The following is a 26900-nucleotide window of genomic DNA, read 5'->3' as shown; positions in this document are numbered from 1 at the left end:
GTAAGCAGCAGTGACACCGGTGTCAGGAGGGTGGCTCGGTCCCACCAGTTGCACTGCTATGGGGTTCAAGCAAGCATAGTGTGGCACCAATGATGCTTGTGAAAATATGGAACAAATCACAAAGGGTGGACAATATTTATACTGAATCCTGATTACATCCAAAGTGGAAACACGGAATAAGCCCTCAAAAGATTCTGAACTTTGGACGTGGGAATTTAAAAATGCAATGCAGTTGGGATTTCTTTCTTTTATCTTCCCTGTATCTGAACATGACATGACATGACATGACATAACATAACATAACATAACATAACATAACAATAGTATAATATAACTTTTAAAAAGTTAGCTGTAAACTTATAGAAAATTCTGAGAATTCATGGGCCATGTTCTGTTTCTTCCTTTCCTTCAAATTTCAATAAATTGTATTTTATGTTTCTGTGGGATCAAATGTGAATTCTCCTTCATATTTGGAAATCACAGACTACGGGGAATATATGTGTGTGAGCTTTTCTATGTAGATAACTCAATAGGTTTTAACTTCTATAGTCCCAGGAGACATATAACATATAGAAGCAAAATCCCAAAGGTGCATCATACGCAGTGCAAATAATCAAGAGGTCAGCATGCTATCAAACAACAACTTTCCTTAGAAACTTCTTCCTTTTACTACTACTACTACAAAATAAAGTTATAGGTCTTTGATTTAATAAGAAGGGTTGGGTTTTATCAGATTTACCCGAGTGATCACAGCAATAATATAAACATTAAAGAAGCACTAGACAGTTTCAGAAGTACCCTAAAAGAAAATACAAAATATGGCTATGGTCTTACTTTCTTCAGAAAGATCGTTTTCTTCCGCTTCTCTCTCCATCTCTTTACACCATCCTTCCATCCTCTTGGTCTCAGTATGTAGCAACTTCATAAACCAAGATCCATCTCGTCGACATGGAGACATGCGCCCTGTTTCAACTGTCTCAATGGCTGGTTCCAACCAAGGTTCAGGTGGTGGGAGATTGGAGGTGTCTACTTGGGTCCTATAATCTTCTCTGTAACTAAACAGCCCCTGTGTCCGTACAGTTCTTACCGCACCATATTGAGTAGGGGTGCTGGGTTCTGAATGCCGCTGGAAAGAGCCACCAAACTGAAGTCCCTTGTCCTCCATTGTTATGTGTCCTGGAAAGCCTTCAAGTTCCAGGTCAGCCTGAACCGCTGTTGTTACACTATTTGAGCGCTTAAACCGCCCATGCCTGGAGAGGAATGGAAAACAGCACACGGATCCACATATTGCCCAAAATACGTTTCCCCCCGATAAAATCACAATATCTCAACTCTGCAGCCATTCAGAATCTTTTATCATTACTGTTCAGAAATATTAATAGAAAACAAACATGGTTTTTTGAATGAAGCAAGTGAATGAAGCATACTCTACATAGGACACAATGGGACTATTGATCAGAAGAACGATACTAATGAAAATCATTCAAGCCACCTTTGGAAGCAAACATTGATTTGTTTCCACAGTAGAAAACAAAGCACCTCATTTGTAAGTGAACTGGAGAGAACGGTCTGCAAATGCCGTAGTGACTCAGATTATCACTAAACCAAATAACAGCAAATAGATGAATGACCAATCTTAAGGACTAAAACAGGGGTCGGCAAGCTTTTTGGGGGGTGGGCCGGTTCACCACACCACAAACCTCCTGGTGGGCTGGAGTGTGTGTGTGTGCGTGCGTGCATGCACACATGCGCATATGGCAGAGAGGGCTTCTCTCTTCCTTAGCCCCTTTTGTCTCACTGCTCACCTAGGGAGCTTCCAAGAGGCAGAGGCTGGCGGCAGTGGCGGAACGAGCAGCCCAAAAGTGCTGCTTTCGGGCTGCTTGTTCCTCCTCTGCTGATGACGACAGCCTCTACCGCTTGCAAGGGCAGGCACAGGAGCCACGCTTGGCAGAGCAGTGGCAGCATGAGCAGTGGTGGCAAACAGCTTGCTCCGATGAGGGGCTGCTGGAAATGCACTTGGCCAGCTCAACCCAGCCCCTTTCTCCTCTCGGCCACGCACAGCCGTTACTTGCCCATTGGCCAGGGCCTCAAACCTTAGCAGGCGATTGGCCGAAAATTTGTTGCACCAGGAGGAGGGAGGGAGGAGGTTCCACCGCGGTGAGGGAGAGGGGAAAAAATGTCGGCGGGAAAAAATTGGCGCCCGCGCCACGAAAAGGAACCACTACAGAATCCCCACGCCGATCCATGCAACAGGCCATGGGCTCATGGGCTAGAACCGGCCCATGGGCCGTAAGTTGCCGACCTCTGGTCTAAAATATGTAAATATTCTCTGTTTGGCTTGATTTTTTATTTTTATTTTTAAGGCAAGGCTTAAAGGTATTTCTTTGCCAATCGGCTTTTGGATAAGCCAAACTGGAGTAGCTATCATCCAATGAGACGGCTAGCAGTGATGTTCTATGTGGTTGTATAACATGCTGCTTGTTTGGTTTTATTAAACAAATTTGTATTGATTTTCATTGTGTAGGTAGTAATACTTTGGTGTGTTTTTTAATGTGACTTTTTAAAACAGTAAGCTGCTTTGGGAGAAATAAATAAATAGAATAGATATTAATTGTGGGGCAAGGTTGCTCATAGCTATTATTAAATGATTTCTAATAATGGTAAAATGTTCACATGTAAACACACCAAATACATGCACATACATGGCACATGTTTTCTTGAAGACTCACACCACATTATATCATGTACACACACACACACACACACACACACACACACACACATTGTGCCTTTGCTTGACATACCGTTTATCATCTTCCACTTGCACTCCTACTGAGTGGTATTCCCGTAGGCCTCTGCTCTCGGTATCTGAATCAGTTGCTGTTTCCACCTAGTTCAACACAAAAGATAAATCTGCAGAAGTGAACACTGAAAACCTGGAATTATTACTACCTCGTGGATTTAAACTAACATTACATTTCTCTCTTTACGAGTAGCAATCCAGGCCCAAACGAATGGATCATACACACTGATTGCAGCACAGGTTATCTGCAAGGAGGTGTATTTGAGATCACAGGATGGGGCGGGGGGGAAATCTCACGGAGTGAAATATTTCAAATAGTGTGCTGTTGTATATTGCAAAAATGCGAGGAACAACTATGGCTCTGTTTTGTCATTCTTCCCGCATACTTTGGAAACCATGTTGAATGAACACATGGAGTCGCATTGTTCTTGACATCCCTCTTCTCGACCACCAGAGATTCAAAGGCTCCTTATGTGTAGTCTTGTAGTACGTGATCAAAACTGAACTTTTAATTCAGGGTGGATGGATTAGTTTATTTCCAGTCTATGCCAATTTTGTATGTGGTTATTCATAGGTCTGTCCTGTTTGTGCATTAATCAAAATCCGCATGAAAATTCGTGTTTAAAACTATGCAATTAGATATGTATTTCATCACAAATCATTCACTTGCACGTATATTTTATCTGAATGTGCACATTTCTAAATGGATTTTATGTTAAAACATCTAATTTAAACATTTTTGGAACTGAGAATTGTACTGCAAAACTTCACAAAATCTGAAGGAGAGTAAACCTTTCAGTCTGCACATTGGACAGGGAGGGGCAGATCAGAGCAGTTAGTAATGAAATTCTCAGAAACTGAATTCCTCGAGCATACTTTAGTTAAGTTAGATTTGAAAAGTTCTGAATGTTACATTCTCAGTGCCAGAAAAATCAATACAAGAGGCATATATCTTGCTCCAAGTTATCGTTCTATGCAGCTTGCCAGTGCTGACACTCTCTAAATACCCCAGCGATTACTTCCATGTTTTAATACCTTTCATTTTCTTGCCATGCCTAGAAGCAGAAACCATTGCCAAATGAGGATTTTCTATGCAATTTGGCAAGCTAAACATTTTAGTGCTAAGTGCACAAAAATAAATCTGGGCAGTGGAAGGGACCCTCTCCATATATATATATATATATATATGGTGAGCTTTTAGTGTTCAGGTGGGGAGAAGTTTACCTGTATGCCTGTAAAATTCAGGAAATGGACAGTAATGGGCACTTTACATAATTAAGCTTGCAATAAAACAAATATTTCTGCTACTACTAATAGATATAGCACTGGAATGCTTCACCTCATTATTATGATTATTAGTAGTAATATACTGCCCTTTGTCATAATAATACCCAGGGCTTATGTAAGCATGCTTCCTAGATATTTCCCTGGATGCAGGGTGCCCTAGTAATTTGAGAGGCTGCTGTCTAAATTGGATTTCGTTCCCAACCCACCCCCACCCCTTACACTCTCTATCATTGCATCAAAGGCTGTCTTTAAGCCTCCAAATGTTATGTACAGAGAAACATCTTTGCACTCTGCAATGTGTTGTAAGTATGGAAAGACAAGCCAGTGATCTGCAGTAGAGTAGACTGGTCCTTTCAAGGCTGAGGCCTTGATTTCTCGCCAGGAAATAACTTGTTAGTTGCAGGGATGGAATGTATCCTCTGCACATGAACTTTACAAAGGAGGAGGGATAGGTACCTGAATTGTAAGGCATCCAGGTGAGAAGCATGTCAGACTTCCACTTCCTTTGCTTTATATGCACATTTTCCAGGCCACACAGACCTACCAAGGTTAAGAGATCTGCTAGTAAATGCAGGGCTGGATGTGATAGTCACTGCTGACAGTGCAGAGCAGATTCTTGTCTCCCTAACCCTGCTGGTTCCATGCTGTTTCCACACATACGTCATGTGTGTTATGGTGTCATTGCATTTGTTAATTGTTTAATGCCTCATCCCACTGTGCCATTTTATGATTTCTAATATTTAGGAACAGGAAATCGACATCAGTAGCATAATCCGAGCTATAGAACGGATGCTAATTATTTGATAAATCTATCGGTGGTAGCTATAGGAGCCGAAGGTTTATTAGATTCTTTTTTTGTAATCTCTTACTGAAAACAGATCACAAGGATTTGAAGTTCAAGGGAAAATGGGAAAATGGCAGTGATAAAGGAAGTAACAACACATTTCCCCCCCAACACAGTTTGCTGCTGTCTATTACTACTAGCACTGAAGATTATTTAACACCATGAAGGCAGGGAAAATATGCTATGAATTGTCAGACTGTTTTTAGAAAGGTGAGATGGTGCCATAAAAACAGCTTCTGTGCATTGTTGGTAGAGTTATAATACTATATCTGTTCACTGTGAATATTATTAAAAGGAGTTCATTAAATGACAGTGTGTAATTCATCACTGAAACCTCTGGAAATTTTGCTTGCTTCCTAGAAAAATATCCTGAAAGTATGGTTGACCACAACAACAACTAAAACAAAAAAATGATAGCATATATATTTATTTGTTTTGTAACACCTTCCTTAAGAAACGATGTTCAGCAAATATTTGATCCTTACAAATACAGTGGTACCTCTGGATGTGAATGGGATCTGTTCTGGAGCCCCATTCGCATCCTGAAGTGAATGCAACCCACGATTCGCCGCTTCCGCGCTCCGTTACTTCCGGGTCACGGTGGAGCACAACCCAAAAATGCTCAACCTGAAGCGTAGTCATCCTGAGGTATGACTGTAACTTGAGTTTCATACTGAAGACCTCACGTTTTTGCCATCTAAACCAGTATTCCTTGACCTTTTAGAGTGTGAAAGGCAACCAAATTAATGACCGTATATGCTCGAGTATAAGCTGACTTTTTCAGCACATTTTTAATGCTGAAAAAGCCCCCCCCAGCTTATACTCGAGTGAGGGTCCCTGTCGGCAGTGGCGGAGGAGGAACGAGCAGCCCGAAAGCAGCCCTTTCAGACTGCTTGTTCTTCTTCTGCCACTGCTGCCACCAGCCTCTGCCTCTCGGCACCACCCTAGGTAGGCAGGAGGAAGGTGTTGGGATACTGCCAGGGAGACAAAGTCCATCTGGGGGGAGAGAGAAGCCCCCTCTGCTGTGTGTGCATGCGCGCGCACACACACACTCACTCCAGCCCACCAGGAGGTTTGTGGTGTGGTGAACCGGCTTATACTCGGGTCAATAAGTTTCCCGAATTTTTTGAGGTAAAATTAGGTGCCTCGGCTTATATTTGGGTCGGCTTATACTTGAGTATATATGGTAACAAATTCACTAATTAGTTAACATTTAAAAAAAACCTACAAGAAGATGTAAAGGATGGCAATATTTTCTCAATCTTCTTAAGAAAACTGACTGTATACTATTAGAATGGGTCTTTGGGGCAAACATTTATCCTCTCCAAAGTTAACGTGTTATCCATATTATTACTTAAGCCTATATTTTACTGGCAATGAGATGATTAAAAAGAACATGAAAGTGTATGTTTTAGATATTCATTTGATAGCCAACACCTTGTAGATGTGAGAATAATAGTGAGACCTCTCAACCTGCAAAGTTCCGGCAGTGATCTGGGTTAGACAGTAATGTTGAAAACAGAACCTTGGTATCTTCTTAACTAAATTTAGACCAGCATAGCCCTTTTCATTGATCTTTCTGCTACCCAGCTGTCAGGGAACTGCCATCGGAACAAGAGGAGGAGGCGAGGCTCCACAGCGATGCTGGAGAGGGGCCAAGCAGGGAGAGAGGCAGGTCTCCGGCTGGGGAAGAAAATCAGCGCAACACCAGGGATAGAGGGGGGCCGATGGGGGAAGCAGAGAGGAGGCTCCAGGACTCTTCGCAGGAGACCAGCGAGGAGAGCACAGGTCCTCCGCTGCCCACACCCACCCTACGCAGAAGACTTCCGCGCAGGGAAAGTAGGCGGCGACTTGGCGTCAAAGAACTTCTTTGCTGGAAGAGGTTCAAGAAACGCCCACTGACGGATTCTGCCAGCGACTGAACAGCCACGGAGTGGATGGCTGTCCAGAGAGAAACGGTTTAACCAGGCAACCTAGCCCAGAGCGGCGGTAACTTACGCACAAGTAACCCCTAAAGCCATTACACCAGCCTTAGAATAAGAACGCCTAGAACCTTGTGGGGTTGTTGTTGTTTTAATTAAAAAACCCAACCCCACAAGGTTCAAAATCCTACGTCATAGGAGCTTTATGAACCTGGCAACGGTCTGGATTCAAATGCCGAAGTGGTGGCATGAATCTACGAGTGTGGTCTTGTGTACTTGCTGCTTATCTCCTCCTATTAGTGAAGGTCACAACAAGGAAGCATTCAATGTGGCTCTTTTGGTCAGTGTAAAGCAAATTAACATATGTAAAGATTCAAGAGAGGCCGACCGAGAGTGGTGGTGGTGTTTTCCGGCACCAGTGTTGCTGTGGCTTACCAGGAGCAGGGCAGGGAGGTTTGAACTGTGTCGATACTCCTGCAAATATCTTTTCTTGTACAAGGCCATGGATGTTCTGCTTTATTATATGGTGGGGTGGTACCTTACTAAGACATACTCGGAGCAAAGCCCATTGAAATCAATGGACAAGTTAGTCATGACTCGGTTGAATACAAGCCATGGAATATATTCTACATATGAAGAAGAAGAGTTTGGATTTGATATCCTGCTTTATCACTACCCAAAGGAGTCTCAAAGCGGCTAACATTCTCCTTTCCCTTCCTCCCCCACAACAAACACTCTGTGAGGTGAGTGAGGCTGAGAGACTTCAGAGAAGTGTGACTAGCCCAAGGTCACCCAGCAGCTGCATGGGGAGGAGCGAGGAAGTGAACCCCGTTCACCAGATTATGAGTCTACCACTCTTAACCACTACACCACACTGGCTCTGAAATACCTTAGGCATACCCAACAAAGTAGCTCTGTTAGGGCAAGAATGTTTGGCTGTGTAAAGTAACTTTTTTTGCCCTATTCTCTCCTCATGTGCTCCCAAAATCTGTTCTGGGTTTCCCTTTAACCCTCTGGAGCAGACTTGAGGAGTTCGTGGGGGGATGGGACGAACGGATGGAGGAGAAAGAGAGGAAATCCCGTGGCACAAATAGAACTACTTGGTTGGATCCTGCCCTACAACCATAGGCCTAGCCTGCAGCAGAATCATGGCATCTGGGTTACACCATTACCAGTGTTTCCTGCAGTGATTACATGACCTGTGAAGGGGAAACACGCATCCATTGGGTGTGTATACTGGGGAGCCAAAACTGACTGCAACATTCTGCTGCGTTCCCCTAAAGGTTTAGATATGTGTGTCTCCCCAGTTGGTTTTATTGATGGATTTTATTGTATTTATTTGAATGCGATCAGAGAACACTTGGGATATAAATAAAAATAAAATAAGTATTATGCATGCTCTAAGAGAGGAAATGGCAGCCAAATTCCCGTGGAATTCCCATAAAGTGTGGGGTGGATCTAAGACAAGGCTGAATTATAAAAGAAAACAAGAGTAGGGGGAAGCTCACTTGCAGTGTTCCAAGTAATCTGGAGGGATATTTAAAACAGAGACAATATTTTAGTTCCAAATTTCCCTTGTCAGCAGAGAGACTATAGCGTGGAATAGTGTTGATGGCATAACTCCCGCTGGCTTAAATACTGTACGCATGATTGCTTTTATTCCTCTGAAAATCTGAGTTTTGTAACAGCTCTGTATGAAATTCCTACTAGAGTCAGTAGCTGATTTCCATCTGCAGAGGCAAAAAGGTTAAAATGAAGAGTGTCAAGAGTAGCTCACTGCCTTAAGTTAAGCTGCAGTCCTCCGCACTGCTACCGTTGGCGTACAAACCTTGTTAAAACAGAGTGTGAGTTTAAAAATTCAGTAATTAATGAGCCTGCTATGAATGGAAAGACATGCAGGTGCAAGGCAGTGTCACTGCACAGCCATCTAATGAGAAAACTCGGGCTGCCGTTAATCAAATAAGTATGTAAATAAAACCAATTTCTCAGGTGCCTTAAATACAGGCTTCACTGGGAAAACCCACAAGGTTTATGAAGCACATGATTTCCTGCACTGTAAACATTTAAAGTCAGGATGCTTTTATTTATTGCAACCCTGGCAATAGGTATACGACAAAACAAATCTTCTTTCACAAATGGCACAACCATAAAGGGTTTATCCTTAGAGGAATAATTTTACTGCTGTGGGTCTCCTTGCCTCGTGGACCCGGTATTGTCCGTGGGATCTGCCAAATGGATCGTGGAAGAAAGTCTTTGTCCTACTGAAAATATACATTTCAGCTTTCTTTCTTTCTTTCTTTCTTTTTTAAAAAGAGTCAATACCTTTGACAAATAATGTTTGTCATTTGCTGTACTTGAAAGGAAACAATAGACACCGAACATGAGATGCCTCGTTGCTATAGAGATTCAACGCTTTCTGTGCAAATTATTGGGCAAATATGTGAAGTACACAAAACAAAACTAGCTAGTAGGAAAAGCTCTTATAAAAGACATCACCTTTAAAGGCGGGACGACTGTACAGGACAGATGACAACATCTGCCAGCACCTCCCCTGTTTGAGCAGAGAAGCCTGATCAGGAAAGGAATCCCTTGAAACCCAAACTATCAAAGACTCTTCAAAGCTTTCTTTATTATCATCTATCTAAGCCTCACCCCTTCTCTTTTTTAAATAAATAAATAAGTGACTTCATTGCAGTACTGCAGCGTGAATCGTTAAGAGCTCCAAGCTTAATTACTGCCTAAGCATACGGAAAAAGAGCTGACCTGAACATTTTATGTTGACGCTAAATTGAATTCTATACATTAGCTGTAGGCCCGTAGCAAAGTCACAGAGGGAGATATATGGATTTCTATCAAAGCCCAGTGGTATTTTATATGCCTAGGACCTTGGCTAAAGCTGCACATTACCAAACTCCTGGAAGGAGTGCTTTTAGAAGATCTCTTTTAAATGAGACATATCTAATCAGGAAGCTTTTCACGACATCTCTTTAAACCCGGCAATAATTATCGTCACTGGAATGGCTTTTGTCTAAAAGGGGCAGTAATTCTACTTAATGAGGATGGTTTCTCACAAGGCAACCACCATATTCCATTATATTTGAGATGGAGTAGAGACAGTTGTGCTACCTTCGGAGCCGACAGCAATCTCAGCATTCAGCATTTTACCATAAGGAACAAGGTAAAAAAAAAATGCAAGAGTGCTCTCCCTCCCATCCTTTGGTAACAAATGAGCTGAACCTAATAAAATGAATCGAATTATTGGGGTGCATGTTACAGAACTCCTGAGATCCTTACAGAGGTCACCATTATGACCTTTACTTAAATGGACAGTTGTATTCAAGAGGCTTTCAGTGACCACTGGCCTCGAAACCTGACAGATACTGAAAAATATTATTTTCAACTTTAGATTGGTAAAGATTTTATTTAGTCCATTGAACAATCCCAAGGTATACTGGTATTTTTTTACCAGCAGTGTTGCCTACTCATTTCAAGAATATACACAAGTAGGCATTAGCACTAGGGCTAGCTGTAACTATTATTGCTTATGGAGCATCATTCTTGTGACCAATGGTGCTTAGTAATCACCAGTTGTAAAGGAATATACTCCCAATTGTAACACCATATACACAGCCAAGTATTACTAGTGTAATCCAACTTTTGGTAATAATTCTTGGGGGGATGTTTGCTCACAGCCGCTCACTCTGTATTTCTCCCTCAGCATATGACCAGCAGTAACCTTACAGTTTAGTGGTAGAGTATTTTAAGGCCTGATTCAGATTGCAAAACGAGGTAGTACAGTCCTTACAATTTTAAAGTAAGTTTCAAGCAGCGAAAAGCATTCATTTGAAAGCCTCCTTATGTGAAGACTGTCAGCATGTCAACAACTGAATATATACAAGCTGATGAGGGTCTGTTTCCATATGGAGATGTTTTCAGATGAATAATCTGAAAGCAGGGACTATACCACCTCATGGTTTACTTCCACATCTGCCCTCTGTTTCTTCAAGGTACCTCTCACCAACGAGTGAAAAAGAAGAAAAGTCACCAGTAACATTCAGTTTCTACCACAGTTTCATACATGGGACAGAGCTGCCATGGACATCCTTAAGTATAAGCCTATATGGACAAGTATTTAAAATACTAGCAGAGGAGAAGTGCTTTCAGTTACTGGTGCCTGTACCATGCAATGCAGTGCTCTTCCTTTTCTAGCGAAACATGGAAGACCAAGCAGCCTATGTCAGGACTTCTCCTTCAAGGTTGAAAGAGGGTCCATGTTTCTACTAGTGGCAGGATTCTATATAAAGGACTCTGAATTTACAGAGAGGAGGGAGAGGGAGAGAGAGGAACATGTTGCTCACCTGTGTGGCTGAGCAGTATAATTTTCATATCAAGCATTAATGACAGGCAACTTGCCTAGAGATATATTCATTCATTTTTTTTCTTTCCAGGCACTGCACATTGGCTGAACCATTTTCTGCATGGCCACATAGCTGTGATGTGAATGACAATTAACGCTAAGCAGCCAGGGAATGTTGCTCAAGTTATTAGGAGCCACTGAAGCTGAATGACTCATTTTGGTACTATTTACGGAGCCGAGGAGGTGAACAGCTTGCCGCAGAACAGATGTTAATGACAGGCTACCTGAATCCCTATCGAAGAGCGCCGACTCTTAAGGAACTCCTCCGCTTTTGACACGAGGATGGCCTTGTCGCTGGTTCGCACTGAGGGGCCGTGGCTCTCAGGCCCGTGGCGTTGCGCCGCGGCCGTTTCCATAGCCAGGTTCATGGCCTTGTTACTATCCAAGCTGTCCGTGGAATTGTACATCCCTCGACCGTCCTGAGGCCACGGTGAAATCCTCTGAGTCCGGCTATCGTGATAGGCATCCTGGGTGGATTCTGTGCTGCTCTGTGCTGTAACTGAGATGAGTGGCTTTGAGGTTGTACGAGGGGGTACAGGCGGTGGCGTTTTTTTGTAACTTGTGTAAGTTACAGCTACGGAAGAAATTAAGAGAAAGAAAACACGATTAATAATAATAATAATAATAATAATAATAATAATAATAATAAACACTGTTGTGATTTATAGGGTGGGTGGGAACTGTCAGAGGACGATTATGCTGCTTAAAAAAACAGGAGGCAATTATGAAATATGCTCATCTGTGAACCTCACAATCAGCACAAATTCCCTCTCACATACAGAATGGGTAGCCATAGCAACAGGTTCATTTCATTTCAAACAGGAAACAATGACTGCGAATGTTCCTCTTGCACAAATGAGAACCCTCAGCCCCAGTGAAGGGGAAAAGCAGCTAGGAGAGAATGCCTGCATCTAAGTTTAAGCAAAGATGGGAGGCCAGAAACAAGGAATGAAACACATGTGCTTGTTGATGCTCCCACAAATGGCCCGAAAAGGAAGGTATAATTCTTTCCTTCCCCTCCATTCAGTGCTGGAATGGATTATGCAATGACCAAGTGGATTAACGACAGGTTGCAACGATCCTGTAACAAACCCAGCTTCCCAACACCCAGAACCCAGTGAATTAAAAGCTTCCTTGTGATTTATGAGATGGGGAAATAGTCAAAAGATGAAACATACTACTTGAAACTGTTTTTGCTCCTGGACTAGGAAGTGGGATGCCCACTAATGAGGAGGATGGCTTTATCCCACCCAGTTTAAAGTACCTATTGGGTGACTAATAAGACCCAGAGATAAGACAAGGAATGCCTGGGAAAACAGTTGGTGGCACCCCTACTATAGGCACCTTGCAAAGGGCACTGAGGTTGATTATACAGAGGTACAGAGTACAGAGCACAGAAGAAAGCCTTGAAAACAAATATCTACTGTTACTCTTATTCACATGAAGCAGGTCTGATTTCTTTGCCCAACCCACAAAATAATACTATCTCGCCAAGCAAAGCATGCATAGTTATGTTAGAACAATTCATAGTATAATCTCCATGCGGAAAAGTATTCCAAGTTTTTTTTTGTACAGAAAGTTGGACCGAAACTGGTCTATGCCAGGCACAGCCTAGCTGGTGAAGATTCTCCCACTCACTCACACTTGCCACAAAAGATACCAAGCAGACGACAAAATGGCAGCCTAGAAACAAACTGGACTGAAGTTTTGAAAGATACAGCTATTATTTTGGAACCGTTGACTTGGACCCAGAGCTTTGGAAAATGGTTTTAAATGGTTGTGTTTTCTTCTTCCTCAAATTTTATTTACTAGTCTATAGTCCTACACATGGGTGAGCACACAACCAAACTAACCATTGCCTTAAACCTGTGGTCTTCGGATTAAGGACTGTATAGAAATTTTATTTAATCAATCAATCAATCAATCAATCAATCAATCAAAGTAACCTGCTCTGGATCTGGAGCAGTCCTCTGTGTCAGCTTCCTGCCAAAAACCACCCTCAGCTACTCATTGTCTCCCAACAAGGCTCACTGGGGCAGTGAGGTGGTTGGCAGGAAACGAATGTGAGATTGAGAGGTCTTAATTTTTTCCTTCAGAATAAAAGTGGCTAATTTAAGCATGTATTTTTAAAAGAGTGTCCACTGGAACACAGAGTTGTTTTGTTGGGCAGCGGACAAAAATAAACAAATCCTGTGTGGTTCATTACTCATATGCAAACCTGCAAGAGTAAGATTTGCCTAAAAAGATGATTGACAGATGAACTTCTTCCCTAGTCCCCCCCCCATCTTTCTGATAGGAAAGCAGACTGTGTTCTGCTGAGGATCCACTTGTTGAAATATGATATGTAGTGTACAGTAGCTCCCTTTTTCTGTAACTCCTTTTCAGCTTTTTCCAGCATTAACTTGGAGCTGCTTTGTTCCTTCCTCGGGTTCCCAGGTAGGCTGCTTTTTGAAATAAAGGATGGAAATTGGCAGGTACCATTTAAAGGGAGCTCTGCTGCATCAGAGCCAAAAAACCCACCTAGTCCAGCATTCCTGCCTCTGGTGCTGGAGGTCACACACAGCAATAGATAGCCTTCCACATGTTGCAATCGATCTTGAATATTCTCAGATAAGAACTTTCCAGCCAGGTGGGTATAACCACATTGCTCTTCCCAATTTGTGTGTTTTGGTCAGGTTCCTGGAGGCTGGTCCACTAGGTCAAATGGGGGCATTGCCCCAACAATCTCATCTGCCCTCAGCCAGCCCCCTCTTCTCTGTCTTATTGTTTACAATTGGCCAAAGAAGTGGCATTCGCTATATCACCTTTCTCTTCCTTAGTCTCAGAATTGTCTTAATAGAATGCAACAAGCAGAATGGAAAAGAAACAAACATAAAGTCCCACCGCAAGCAAGGTGCCTGACCTCTATGTAGGACCCAAATGTACAGAAATCTCAAAAAGAGAAGAATGAGGAAACAGAGATTCGCTGAACAGGACCTTGGAAGGTGGCCATCTTGCAAATAGCTTGTCCGTTCACAAACTACTCTTCAGCACAGTTAGTACAGTACACAGAAAGAGAACCGCTTTGCCACAACTAATGTGGAGATGCTGTCATTTATCAGGAGCAACAGGAAGAGGAATTCAGACGACTTGGTGCTTGTGTAAAGAGTTGCTGACACAGTCCCCCCCCCCCATCGTCTCTGTTGCTATAGATAAAGAGGAGACCCCCAAAGATTCTATGGGGTGGGGGGGAAAGAGAGACATGCCACCCCCTCAGGAAGAAGAAGTAATAGAGTCAAAAGAAATAATCTACAGCTTTGCGAGTTTTTTTGGCATAATTGGATGAAATTTGCAGAACTGGAAGCCCCTTCTGCGAAATTTCAGAAGAACAGCTGCCATGATTTCCTTGCACAGGCAGCCTTTATAGGCTCGGTATGGTCATAAAACGACGTGCTTAACCTTGCCTATTGTTTTATACTCAATTTGGACGAAAGCAGCATGCGTGCGAGAGAAGTGCCGCTAGATAAGAAACCCGCCAAACTGCAGGCAAATAGGTTCATTGTCTTTTCTGCTAGGCACATTCAAAGTTTCACTGGGGAGAACTGAAAGGGATTTGCTTTCCACCCTGCGGTTTTGCACTCAGAAGTTCAGTGGTAGTGCTCCTAAGGATGGTATTGCAAACAGATCAAGCAAATGATTTTGGTATGAGAAGGAGGCTGGCTTCTTTTTCTCCTTTTTTTGCACAGAAACAGCCTTTTGTGAGGTGGGGGGCACTGTGCCATAAGACTGTCTCACTGTGCTGCCACACAGAGGAAATATTCGTCTTCTGGACCCATATTTTCTTCACCCCCTATCTTTCATAGCAACTTGCTTTGCATTTATGCATGTGAAGTTTTTTGAGAGTGGGGGATGTGTGTTTCTCAATTGTGCTGTGCCCTGCACTCATCCTGCTCTTGCTGTGCGCCTCCTCTGACTCTTCCCTGAGCAAGAGACACCAGTGATGTTTCTATGCAGGTGCCTTCTAAGGCTGTGGCTGGTGTGCTGCTCATGAAACCTTCTTCCTGCTTAGCTGCCCCTACAATGCAGGCAGCTGGCGGAGGTGGGATTTGCTGCCGACTCAAAAAGATCCATGCTCTGCCACTTCTGTGACAACCCAGAATTTGTCATTGTTGTGGGCTTCTGCCATAGGAATGGCATTGGAGACACAAGCCCTTGGCAATGGAGGCCCCGTGCCCACCACTGGAATATTGCTGCATCTTTGTGGTGGTGGTAGGTGCTTTGAGGGCTGGTGAGGCAATCTTCCTCCTCAACCAAATTGTCCAAAAGCACATCGGAAAGCTCTCCTCTTCATTTTCTCTATTTAGCAAGCTGACTTCTCCTCAAAGTCCTGCTTGGTGCACCTGCTTGTAGCAGTGAAGGTAGTGCGTTTGAGTTTTGTGAGAGGTAGAACTCAAATGGCTAAAGCAGCACTGCTGACAAACCAGAAAAAAATAGATTGTTATAACAAAATGTAAAAAACAACAACTATGGAAAAACATGCACAAAAATCTCTGCTTTCCGGCGCCATCTGGTGTTGCATGTTTATAGCGCATTATTTACTAATGTAGCTGAATCCTAAAAGGAAATTAAAATATGTACAGTGGTACCTCAGGTTACATACGCTTCAGGTTACAGACGTTTCAGGTTACAGACTCCGCTAACCCAGAAATAGTGCTTCAGGTTAAGAACTTTGCTTCAGGATAAGAACAGAAATCGTGCTCCGGCAGCGCGGCAGCAGCAGGAGGCCCCATTAGCTAAAGTGGTGCTTCAGGTTAAGGACAATTTTAGGTTAAGTACGGACCTCCGGAACGAATTAAGTACTTAACCCGAGGTACCACTGTATTGTATTCTGCTTATCTGCTCACAACTGTGACTGCTTGCATACAGCCCGACAACACTGTGCAGACTTATAGTGTGTGAGAAATACCGCACAAATAAAGAAGGCAGTTTGTGACTGATAAATAAAACAAATCGCTTGAGACGGACAAAGGGATGAAGCAGAACTCAGGGTGAGTGCTTGTGCACTGCACACTTCCAACAATATATGCTACAGGACTAAGTGATATTGGCATGTGTGTAACTTCCCTCGCCACAAAAGCAGGAGATACATATTATGACAGATAAGTAAAATGAATCAAGTGATACAGGCTCAGAGATGGAGCTATTCTAAGGCAAAGAGGGAGGGGGAATAACACTGACTACAACTAATTAGAACAATCAACCCATCCATAGGCCAAAAAAAAAGAAAGAAAGAAAGAAAGAAAGAAAGAAAGAAAGAAAGAAAGAAAGCAAAAGAAAGCAGGCAACTCCAAAACAAAATCAAGAGGTAGATTTGAAAAAGGCAATAAGGATTGGAGGGGGCGAGGAAAGGGTGAGTAAATAAGAGACTGGCAGTATGAGTTTTGGAATGAGGTAAACTTGTACTGGCGAAACATAAAATCATTTTTACAAGCCTCCGATTCACTCTATGAGAACTCGCTCAATGTTACAACGCTGAAGCAGTAGCGGTTGGCCGGGTGCGATGGCAGTGCTTGCCTGCAATATCGTTTACTGGGGGAATGTGGTAAATTGGCAGCCAAATTGGTGTGATGCAAACACACCGGCAGGAATGCTGAATTGGTTCCATCATGTTGTCCTTTCCCTACCCCTTTGACTCTTGTAAACAGCGGAGACAGAAGTTAAGGGTGGCCAGGAAAGTGCTGCGGCCTTATTAAATGCTGCTGGTCTTAGGAGACCGAACTAACAAATGGCAATAATCACCAGAGAGCAAAACTATTACTTTGACATCAGTATCCCAAAGCACCGGGTCAGCGGAGCCATGGTATAATAATTTCCTTTGATTACAGGTTAGACCTGTCAAGCGCAAAGCAACTTTCCCTCCACTCTTAGAGACATAATTTTGCTTTCAGCAGATACTTCTGTGAAGTGTTTTCCGTGTTCAGATCAGTAAGGTACTGCAAGGTGTTCCAGATTTTCCACCTTCGGTTCACAGCACCTCACATGCACTTTCTTCACCTCAGACAAATCCCCAATCCCTTCAAAGTGGTGTGTGTTGCTTCAGAATCCAACCAAGTCCAACCCCTAACAAATACTAGACAATGTATCGATTGTGCAGTAATGTCATTTATTTCTCTTGAAAGAAATGGCAGTAAAATATTAGCATCATTAAATATAAATAATGAAGTAATTATTTTCAAAACTTGCATCCGAAATGGTCACATCATTAACACACACATTTTAAAAATGGGTATATTTATTTATCAAGAACTACTGATGGTTAATAATAATTGCTTTTAATTGCATCATAAATCATAATCACAACATAAATTGAAATGTATATTCACTGAAGTATGATAGTGGGTTAATTTATTATGTTAATTTAATGGCCTATCTATGACTTGAATTAGTCAGCCATTTTAAAAAAATACTATTTCTTATCAATAAAACAAGTAGCAGAAAATGTAATTTTATTTTATTTTTATATACAAAATTAAACATTGATCCACTTTTAATTTTTGGTTTTAAATAATCTCTCTTGTCTTTCCACCACAGGAACAATGTGCAGGTCTTCTGTGCTGCTTTCATGAATGGCTTCCTTGACCCATTTGTGTAAGTCCTGTTTGGAAAAAAATGAGATGAAAAATTAAGGATGTGGATAACTTAAAACTGCTCAGACAAGAACTTTTCAAGCTGAACTTAAAGTTGCTAAAAGTTAAAGGCACACTTTAAAAAAAAAAAGTTAACAAGCAATGCTTTTCCTATGCTAAGTTAGTTATTGTTCAAAGTTCTGTTACAGGTCAGTCAGTAAAATTAAATCTGTTCTAAGCCAAGTTGTGTTCACTATGTGTTCCCCATAGTTAAGTACATGTGATAAAGAAAGCAATTGTGTAGATTAAACGTAAAAATACTCACACTGGTGTTGAGGGAAATCTTTTTGCTTCACCAAGACGTTACTGCAGAAAGGAAAGGATGACTGAAATGAATTTTAAGTAGAAAAAACTGCACAATTTAAAATGCAAGAATATCAGACAGATCTGATAAGCAGAATTAGGCAGATATAAACCCAATAGCCTCAAAAACACCAACTGCATAGCATTATACTGCTTACAGTATAATAAACTGTACTGCAGAACAGCTTTGGCTTACATGATAAGGTATGAAGTGGAGCAGAGTTGGGGGAAATCTGTGGTCACCCATATATTGTGGGCCTACAGCTCTCATCATGCCAGACCATTGGGTATGTTTGCTGGAGCTGATGGGAGTCCAACAATACATGGGAGTTTAAGTGGCACAGCCCCAGTCCTGGCAATTGCCCAAGGTCCTATAGCTTTCTAGATGTCTGTGGGCTGTCCTCCGCAGCCTCCCTCTAGAATCTGTTGTTGCCGCCAATGCTACCTTGCTATAGATGGGGCTCTCTCAAGGACAGGATACTGAGTCTTAGCTTCTCCTGCTAGTCATCCACAGTCAGGCGGCCAGGTGTGTGCTCACTGATCTCTTCCTTCAGGAGAGAGAGTGACACACATGCATGTGCACCAGAACATTTGTGCATCGTATCCTTTCCACTCAAAATTTATAAATGTCCTGGGCTGGGCTGGAGAAGTTCAGGAGGCCTCCAAGTAATTCTTCTTCTTCTGAGAACACACACCAGATACCTTCAAAAACGAGAACCAGGTTTTTGACTCTTACATTCTCTACAACCTGGTGATGTGGCAAAGATATCTGCAGCCAGAACCTCCATGATCTCGACTCCTTCATGTTATCAGGATCATTCCACTTCTCCTGGATCACCCCATCCCTTACTTTAGAGCAGGCTTCCTCAAACCCGGCCCTCCAAATGTTTTGAGGCTACAAGTCCCATCATCCCTGACCACTGGTACTGCTAGCTAGGGATCATGGGAGTTGTAGGCCAAAAACATCTGGAGGGCCAAGTTTGAGGAAGCCTGCTTTAGAGGCTACCATGAGAGTGGGGTGGGCCCCCATTGTGGACATATGTGCCCATGTGGGGGTGGCAGACTTGGAAGGGGACACATCATTCCATGAAAAGGCAGGGATCTGGAATGGGTGACGCTGCATCATCATCACTGGCCAAGACATGAATAGCTTGATAGCAGACTATTGTGATTCAGAGTGGCTTGGACTCTGCTGGAAGGTCTGCTCTCCGATTCAGTCCATCACCCCAATCTGATTTGGAAACAGCTGCTCCTTTGTTCTAATAGTGTTTAGGATGCACGTGGTCTTAGGATGGACACAAGCTCAGAAAGGCTGCAAAAACACTGCCTCAATTCCACCCACCCCAGGCTTCTCTAACCACTAAAGGTCACCCCGTCCCCTCAACTCAACCTTCTCTTAATCCAACCAACTACTGTACTCTCAATGGCCCACTCACCCCATATCCCTGCCCTCCCAGACCCATTCATTCCAACCCACCTCTGGATGCATCCTGCAGGGCTGCTGCCTCTGCCCATACTGCTGCTGCCACGCTGCCAATCTTGCCACTCTTGCCGCTATCAGATGAGCCCTCTGTCATGGCTGCAGGCACCGTGGCTTCTGCGACATGTAATGTCATGCTGTGAGGTATAATGTTATTCTTTGCATTGTTGCCGGAAGGCATCCTGGAAGTGACAGAGAATCCGTCTATTTTCAGCCCCCACCCTGAGCAAAACAGGGAGGGCTTTTTTTTGGTAAGTGGGTACACATTTTCATGTAACACAGTTGCCTATTTTCAGCTCCATACTATTGCTGACAATTCTGCCTATAAGTATACAATGGCTTCCAAAAACTTAAACAAGTGACATTTGCACATTTCCTACACATAATGGTGTAACGGGGCATCTATGTCTCTCCTTCCCCCAGCTTCTCCCATAGATGAAATGTCATATATGAAATAATTCGGTGGCACATACAAAGTATGTGCATTTGGTTCAGTTAAAGTTGATCTGTCTTGGTAGTAATCATAACCATAACCGTTACTGGTTGCCATACGTCCAGAAGTTCCCAGACATCTCTGGAATACTGCAGTCAGAAGCAGTGTCCGGGTGGAAATTGCTAGAATGTCCAGGAAAACCCATGTCAGCAGTGTCAGTTTTTGGCTCAACAACTTTTCTGTCCTGCTTTTCACTGTTCGAACCTTACCATAGCAAAGCTAAAGGTTATGCAATGCTTTCGCACTCACCAGCCGCAATATATACAGAATATACATTCATAAAAGAAACTGCAAAACAATTTCCTCAAAACTCTAGATCAGAATTGGATTGTTTACCTCAGATACAACGCTTGCAGTCCATGGAAGTCTATGGTGGGCTAGAATTGTTCACCGACAAAAAGCACAAGGTACCCAGAAGAATAATTCATCTGTGCAATGGTTTTGGTTTGTACAGAAAAGATGGTAAAACACAGTCTCTGTTTATGGTGCAGCCCCATGGATATCACTGGGACTGTGTTAGCATAACAATCATAGTACGACTGAATTTGAAGGGACTCCCAAATTTCATCTAGTCCAATGCCCTGCAATACTGGAATCTCAGATAATCCTTGAATCATACTGGGAAAGAGTTAACATTTTAGCTATGTTACATTGTCTCTGATCTAGAAGAATGGACAAGGTGGAGTTGCCTTGCAACCCTTGGCTTAGCATGCAAGCAATTCTGAACTGAATACTTTGAAATGTGTGTGAACTCATTGCGTGGACAGGCGGAGTCCCCAGATCCCCCGCGGTCCCCCCGTCATGCGGAATAACGACTCGAGACAACGTGCTATGGGATTAAATTGGCCACAACTTTATTGAATTTCAAATGTGGGTAGACCTTGGCTCAGGCATTGGGCGTTCTCCCTCCCCAGTCCCCAGCCGGGGATCTAGGGAGCATCAGGGTTATCCAGTGTGTGTGGGGGGGATGGGCCGGCTCTGGAGAACATATGTTCAAGCAGAGACAGCTGCCCCCGTTACGCCGCCGCCGCAGGGGAGAGCAATGACAACCTTTCGGCGCACGGCCAAAGCCTCCCTTCAGAAACCCCTTTAACGGGGAACCCTGGTATCGCCGCCGCAAAGAGGAAGATGGACTAAAGGATTCCGCCCAAGGCCTGATACTGCCAAAGTTGTGACGTTTTGCTATGGGAAAGGCGAAACCTGCCAATGCAGGGAAATTCCTTTCCGGCCCTTTAACAGCGACCTTACGTAGCAGCGCCCGCATACCTGTGAAGAAAAGTTAACCTGCGAAACCTGTGAAGAAAAGTTAACCTTCAAAATAAGACATTAACTGAGGGTGGGTAGGGTGGGAGAAGCTCTGGAGCCAAGTGAGGATTCCCAGGTAAGATCCTCCCTCTATTGTGTGGGCAGGTAATCCCTCCCCTACCTGGACTGGTCTCCTTGGCAACGCTTCCCCCAGGTGGGATTGGGCAAATGACTGAGGTAGGCAGAGACCTCCAGGTACCCCACCTGAGGGAAGGCAAGGCCAAGCCTAAGCTATTGGAGCCGCTCGAGATCCAGGGGCTGCACGCGTCCACGCAAAGGGCGCCCCCCGTTTTTAAGCGGGGAGCGGTCATTGTGTGGCTTGATAATTAAAATAGGAAGATATATATCGGGGAGGGGGGATATAATCATTTGCAGCTGATGAAGAACACAAAAAAGTTGGGATACAGGAAGATTTAAGAATAAAACACAGAACACCCTCCCTATGTAAACGGTTGCTTAGATTTAAACTGACTCTGCTTAGCCCCTTAGTGATGATTAAAGGAAGATGTTGAGTTCCAACTGGTAGCAAAGCAATGCAATATGGGATCAGTTTGCTTTCTAACAGTCCCATGGATGAGTTTTCCTGTTTTGTTTTTCAGTTCTGCAACAATCCTCGATTGTTGGCGTTTCAACGAGCTGCAGTTTGCAGAACTGCATTTGCTTGTATTCCGGCATAGGAATCACTCACAAAAAGGAGTTCTTGTGGATATTTCACACCATGTCAAGAGAATTGGCAACGAGAGATTGCTGTAAAGGTGTGGTGGGATATACAAGGTCGCTCATGTTCTTGGGCTTGTATAACATGCAGCCGACTCTCATCCCCTGTGTTCACTCTTCTGTTTGGTGGAAGTGGCTCAGAAAGAAATCAGATGGCTCTGCCCAAACTCGTGTTATACATGTCCTGCACTTTAAACCGGTTTACAGTGGTACCTCGGGTTACATACGCTTCAGGTTACAGACTCCGCTAACCCAGAAATATTACCTCAGGTTAAGAACTTTGCTTCAGGATGAGAACAGAAATCGTGCTCCGACGGCGCGGCAGCAGCAGGAGGCCCCATTAGCTAAAGTGGTGCTTCAGGTTAAGAACAGTTTCAGGTTAAGTACGGACCTCCGGAATGAATTAAGTACTTAACCCGAGGTACCACTGTATATGTTGTAGCTCTGTTCAGGTTTATCCAAACGCACCAAAATATCCACATAACTAGACAGGAAAGCACCATGGCGGCAGTTTTAACTGGAGTTTTAGCCAAGTGGAGGTCACATTCATGAAAGCCCTCAAAGATATGCAGCGTTCTAATCTCCCCATAAATCCCCTCTTACTTGGAAGCAGTAATCACCTTTCTTCCTATGAATCAATACAAACACAAGCCTAAGTGGAAACTATCTGGGCTGACAGAGATACAATTTCACTTGGATTTCACTTACTACCTCTTGCTAAAAAGGCATGGGGAACGTATTGCATTTTCTATGTAACAGGCCTCATTCATCAAAGGCTCATTTGTGCCTTGCCTTCAAATTGTTGTCGCCGTGCAAGCTGGCAGGGAGGTGGGGGCGGCAATATATAGCAAGCATCACTTACGAGACAGCCAGGAGGGCTTGCGTTTCAGTCAGAGAGAACTTCCCCTTCGCCCAAGATTAAGTTGCAGCAATCAGAATTTTCAATTAAATCTCCATTTTCTTGGCAAGTGTGAACAAAAGGTGAGATGAGTCCCTGGAAGAGGTTAATCGTACCTTAGATCTTACACGTAGTTTCTCTGAGTACAAAGAGCTACATTTCCTGGATTATATCCATCTGCACAAAAAGCATGGAAACAAACAGAACCATTCATACCTCAGCAAAGTTCTGACCTTAATAGTTGGGGAAACTATTTAAGCAAGTTTATAATTTGGCGTGCTCCAAGGTGAAAAGCGGGGAGATTTTCAGACATTTCCCAACAAATGGGAGGTAAATAGGATTTACCTCACTGATTTATAAATGTCTCATGTTCAGTACAGACATGGAACTCACTCACTCTGATTTATGGCTGTACTTTAGAAAGCAAATTCAATTTTTTTTTTAGTTATGACAGTTTTAGCTGTAAATATGTCATTTTCTAATTAAATAATGACCTCTTTTAAGATTCTTCTATGACGTCCTGTCTCATTTTAGGGAAAATATTCTTATACTCCACAGAGACATGTGGGTTGTTGGGGTTTTGTGGTTGTTTTTTTTAAAGGAAGTCAGAGACATCTTCTTTCACAATCTGCTTGTCTTTTCTTTCCTTTTTAAGGAAAAGGGAAGCAGGAAAAACACAGATAAGGTTTGCTTAAGTGTACTTCTAAGTGGAACTCTGTCTTCCTCTTGTGTTCTCCTCTGGGACTGTCTAGAACAATGTGGAATATGGCCCTGGGGGCTGCAGAAGGAAGAGGGAATCAACAAATATCACCTGCCCCATTTCCTCCAGTGGGACCCTCTGCTGGACCTTGGCTCTTTCCATAAATTGAGGAGCGTGTCTGGCTCAAACCCATATAAATGACAGGAGGACTACAACATGAATTATTCATTTCACTGACAGTCACTCAAAAGCTGTACTTAAGACATTTCTGTCCTCTGTTTTGAAATGTCCACAATGAAATTCTGCAACCTAACTTGTGGAACACTTTGGAACAGGAGATGCAGTTGGCCTCCTCTCTTACGGTGTTTTTACTATATGGCAAAAACGTTCCTGTTTATGTAGATGTTTGTGTTACCAGATAGATACCAGATGCTTATACCAGAGGATTAAATTAATATAATATATAAATATATACAAATTTAATTTTATACTATATATATATATATATATATATATATATATATATATATATATATTATAAATTAGCGTAGTGTTTTGTTTCCTGAGCACAGATTTGAACAGTAACAGAGATTTAACACCCCATAATTAGTTATTCATAAATTTATCACGAGTTTAGGATTACTCAGTCGAATAAAACTCCTAAATGTAACCCATTGCTTCCCATTCTTGTCCTTACATATCTTTCATGACTTTTACGTTATTCTTTTGCTCTCAGTGGTTAACTCACCATCCATTCACGTACCTTCTGATTCTGCTGCTACATTAAATAATGCTTTAAGAAATGATAACATGTTTGAAGAAAAGCTCAGATATTTATTCCAAATGGAAATGACCCACAGGGTCCAAACAGATGACCCAGCTTCACCACGGTGGGATCCTGATGTTCTTCTTCCCCTGTTTTGTCTGGCTAACTGAGAAGAATTTTGTTCCTTCCACACGCCAGCCTTTTTAAAAAGCAGAGGTGGGAAGGGGTATGTTAATTTTGTTCTCATTTAGCTTTGTTATTTGCATAAGAGGCCTCTAGAACACATGACTCAGAGCAGGGCTTTCAGCGTGGCTTCCCCTGTTTTGTGAAACAGCATTTCTGCTAAGATATGGCAAGCACCCACTATTTGAACTTTCCATTTTCACCAGCTGGCTGGATTGTTTTGTGTGCGTGCGTGCATGCCTTGGGTATGCCTTGGTATTGTTTCAAACCTACCTTCAGTTATTTTTTCCCCGTCTTGCTTTTAAACCTATATTAAGTTGTTCTCATTGTACGAACGACAATTACCTTGAAATTTCTATGGAAGGTGATTCATAACAGAACAATACGATGGCGTAAACTATGCGCTATTACCATTTCCCTACAAATTTAATAATTAAGTTAATTGTTAGTGACGTATTAATACTAAGAAATCTAACTTCACCCATTCATATGTGTGTGTGAGAGAGAAATCTGTATCTTGGCAGCATTTGTATGGAAGAAAAATAGTGGGGCTGCAAGAGATTGTGAGAGCTGTAGGCCTTTGGGAGGAAAAGGGAAATACAGTGGTACCTCGGGTTACATACTCTTCAGGTTACATACACTTCAGGTTACAGACTCCGCTAACCCAGAAATAGTACCTTGGGTTAAGAACTTCACCTCAGGATGAGAACAGAAATTGCACGGCAGCAGCCCGGTGGCAGCAGGAGGCCCCATTAGCTAAAGTGGTACCTCAGGTTAAGAACGATTTCAGGTTAAGAACGGACCTCCAGAACGAATTAAGTTCTTAACCTGAGATACCACTGTATTAATATAGTATGAATAGACCTTTACATGAATCATCCATATGCTGTCTTTCCTATCTGGCTTACAGATTACGGTAACCCAGAAATAGTGCTTCAGGTTAAGAACTTTCCTTCAGGATGAGAACAGAAATCGTGCTCCGGCGGCGCGGCAGCAGCAGGAGGCCCCATTAGCTAAAGTGGTGCTTCAGGTTAAGAACAGTTTCAGGTTAAGTACAGACCTCCAGAACGAATTAAGTTCTTAACGCAAGGTACCACTGTAATGTTGCCATACCTTGGTAGGGTTGCCATACCTTGAAGAACAACACTACCCAACAGCCCGGGCCTTGGAAAGAGGTGAGTGGGTGGCGGCCAATGCCACGCCCATGCACCCCTTTCCCCAGCTCGGACTGGCAGCGGCCAAGGAGTGCAGAGCAGCCTGAGTCCAAGCAGCCCAAACCACCGGAGCCCAACTCCCCCCCCCCAACCCGGACATTTCCTTTAAAATGTAAAAATATGTCTGGATGGGCATGTTGGCCCCTCAAAAGTGGTTTCCCCAGACGTATGGCAACCCTAATGTTGGTTATTCTTAATAGGAATGGGATAGCCAGGTGAGGCACAAAGAGGAAGCCAAAGAAGGAGGAAAGTCAAAGATGTTCAGAGGATAGGATAAAATTCACATATTCATATGCTCACCAGCCAGATCTTGGTGCACGTATCTTAACACTGGTTAAATAGGTTAAACTAGCATTGTTTGTTTCTTCTTCAAAGGGCGTTACGATTCTACAAATTTGTAAAATCTGTAAGTCCATCGAAAAGCTGTGCCGCGCATTGCACAAAAATAAACTCCATTTGCCAACACAGGAACACTTAGCGTAAAGGGTAATATTTGTGTATGCTGTGTAGTTAATGCTGCTTTTCAAAAGTTGTAAATCAAATAAGATCTCAAGGTCACCCACCTGAATACTTGTATTATAGTGAGAGAGAGAGAGAGAGAGAGAGAGAGAGAGAGAGAGAGAGAGAGAGGGAGGGAGGAGAGATGTGGGCAACACTAGACTCAAGGTATGTTCAACGGATGACAAAAAAGGCTTCTATTTTAGTTCTGATAATTAACAATAAATTATAGCGCAGCAAGCAGTTAGCATCCTGAAGCGAATTATTGACAGCAGCTTCTTTGTGTCCCCTACCCCTTTTCCCCTCTAGACAATCCATATTTCTATCTGATAGGAAACAGAATTTAACGTTCTGTGCAGCAAAAGCTGGCACAACCTGAAAATCTATAAACACTGTGTCACACAG

At 42.9% G+C, this 26900-nt stretch overlaps 1 protein-coding gene across 7 annotated transcripts in view; it reads right to left on the bottom strand.

The window, feature by feature from the left end:
- The window catches only part of DLGAP2 (DLG associated protein 2), a 403016-nt gene that overhangs the window by 25143 nt on the left and 350973 nt on the right, over window positions 1–26900 (bottom strand). For all 7 annotated transcript variants that reach the window (XM_053380806.1, XM_053380804.1, XM_053380807.1 and 4 more), the window contains 3 exons: window positions 11498–11847; window positions 2805–2890; window positions 835–1250 (listed from right to left, as the gene is read on the bottom strand). In XM_053380806.1, the coding sequence (XP_053236781.1) occupies window positions 835–1250; window positions 2805–2890; window positions 11498–11847 (852 nt within the window). The remainder of the gene's footprint in view (window positions 1–834; window positions 1251–2804; window positions 2891–11497; window positions 11848–26900) is intronic.

This window comes from Podarcis raffonei, chromosome 3 (assembly GCF_027172205.1).
Source record: "Podarcis raffonei isolate rPodRaf1 chromosome 3, rPodRaf1.pri, whole genome shotgun sequence".
Lineage (NCBI taxonomy): Eukaryota > Metazoa > Chordata > Lepidosauria > Squamata > Lacertidae > Podarcis > Podarcis raffonei.
The sequence above is the reverse complement of the archived record's forward strand: the minus strand, read 5'-3'. Positions and strand labels throughout refer to the sequence as shown.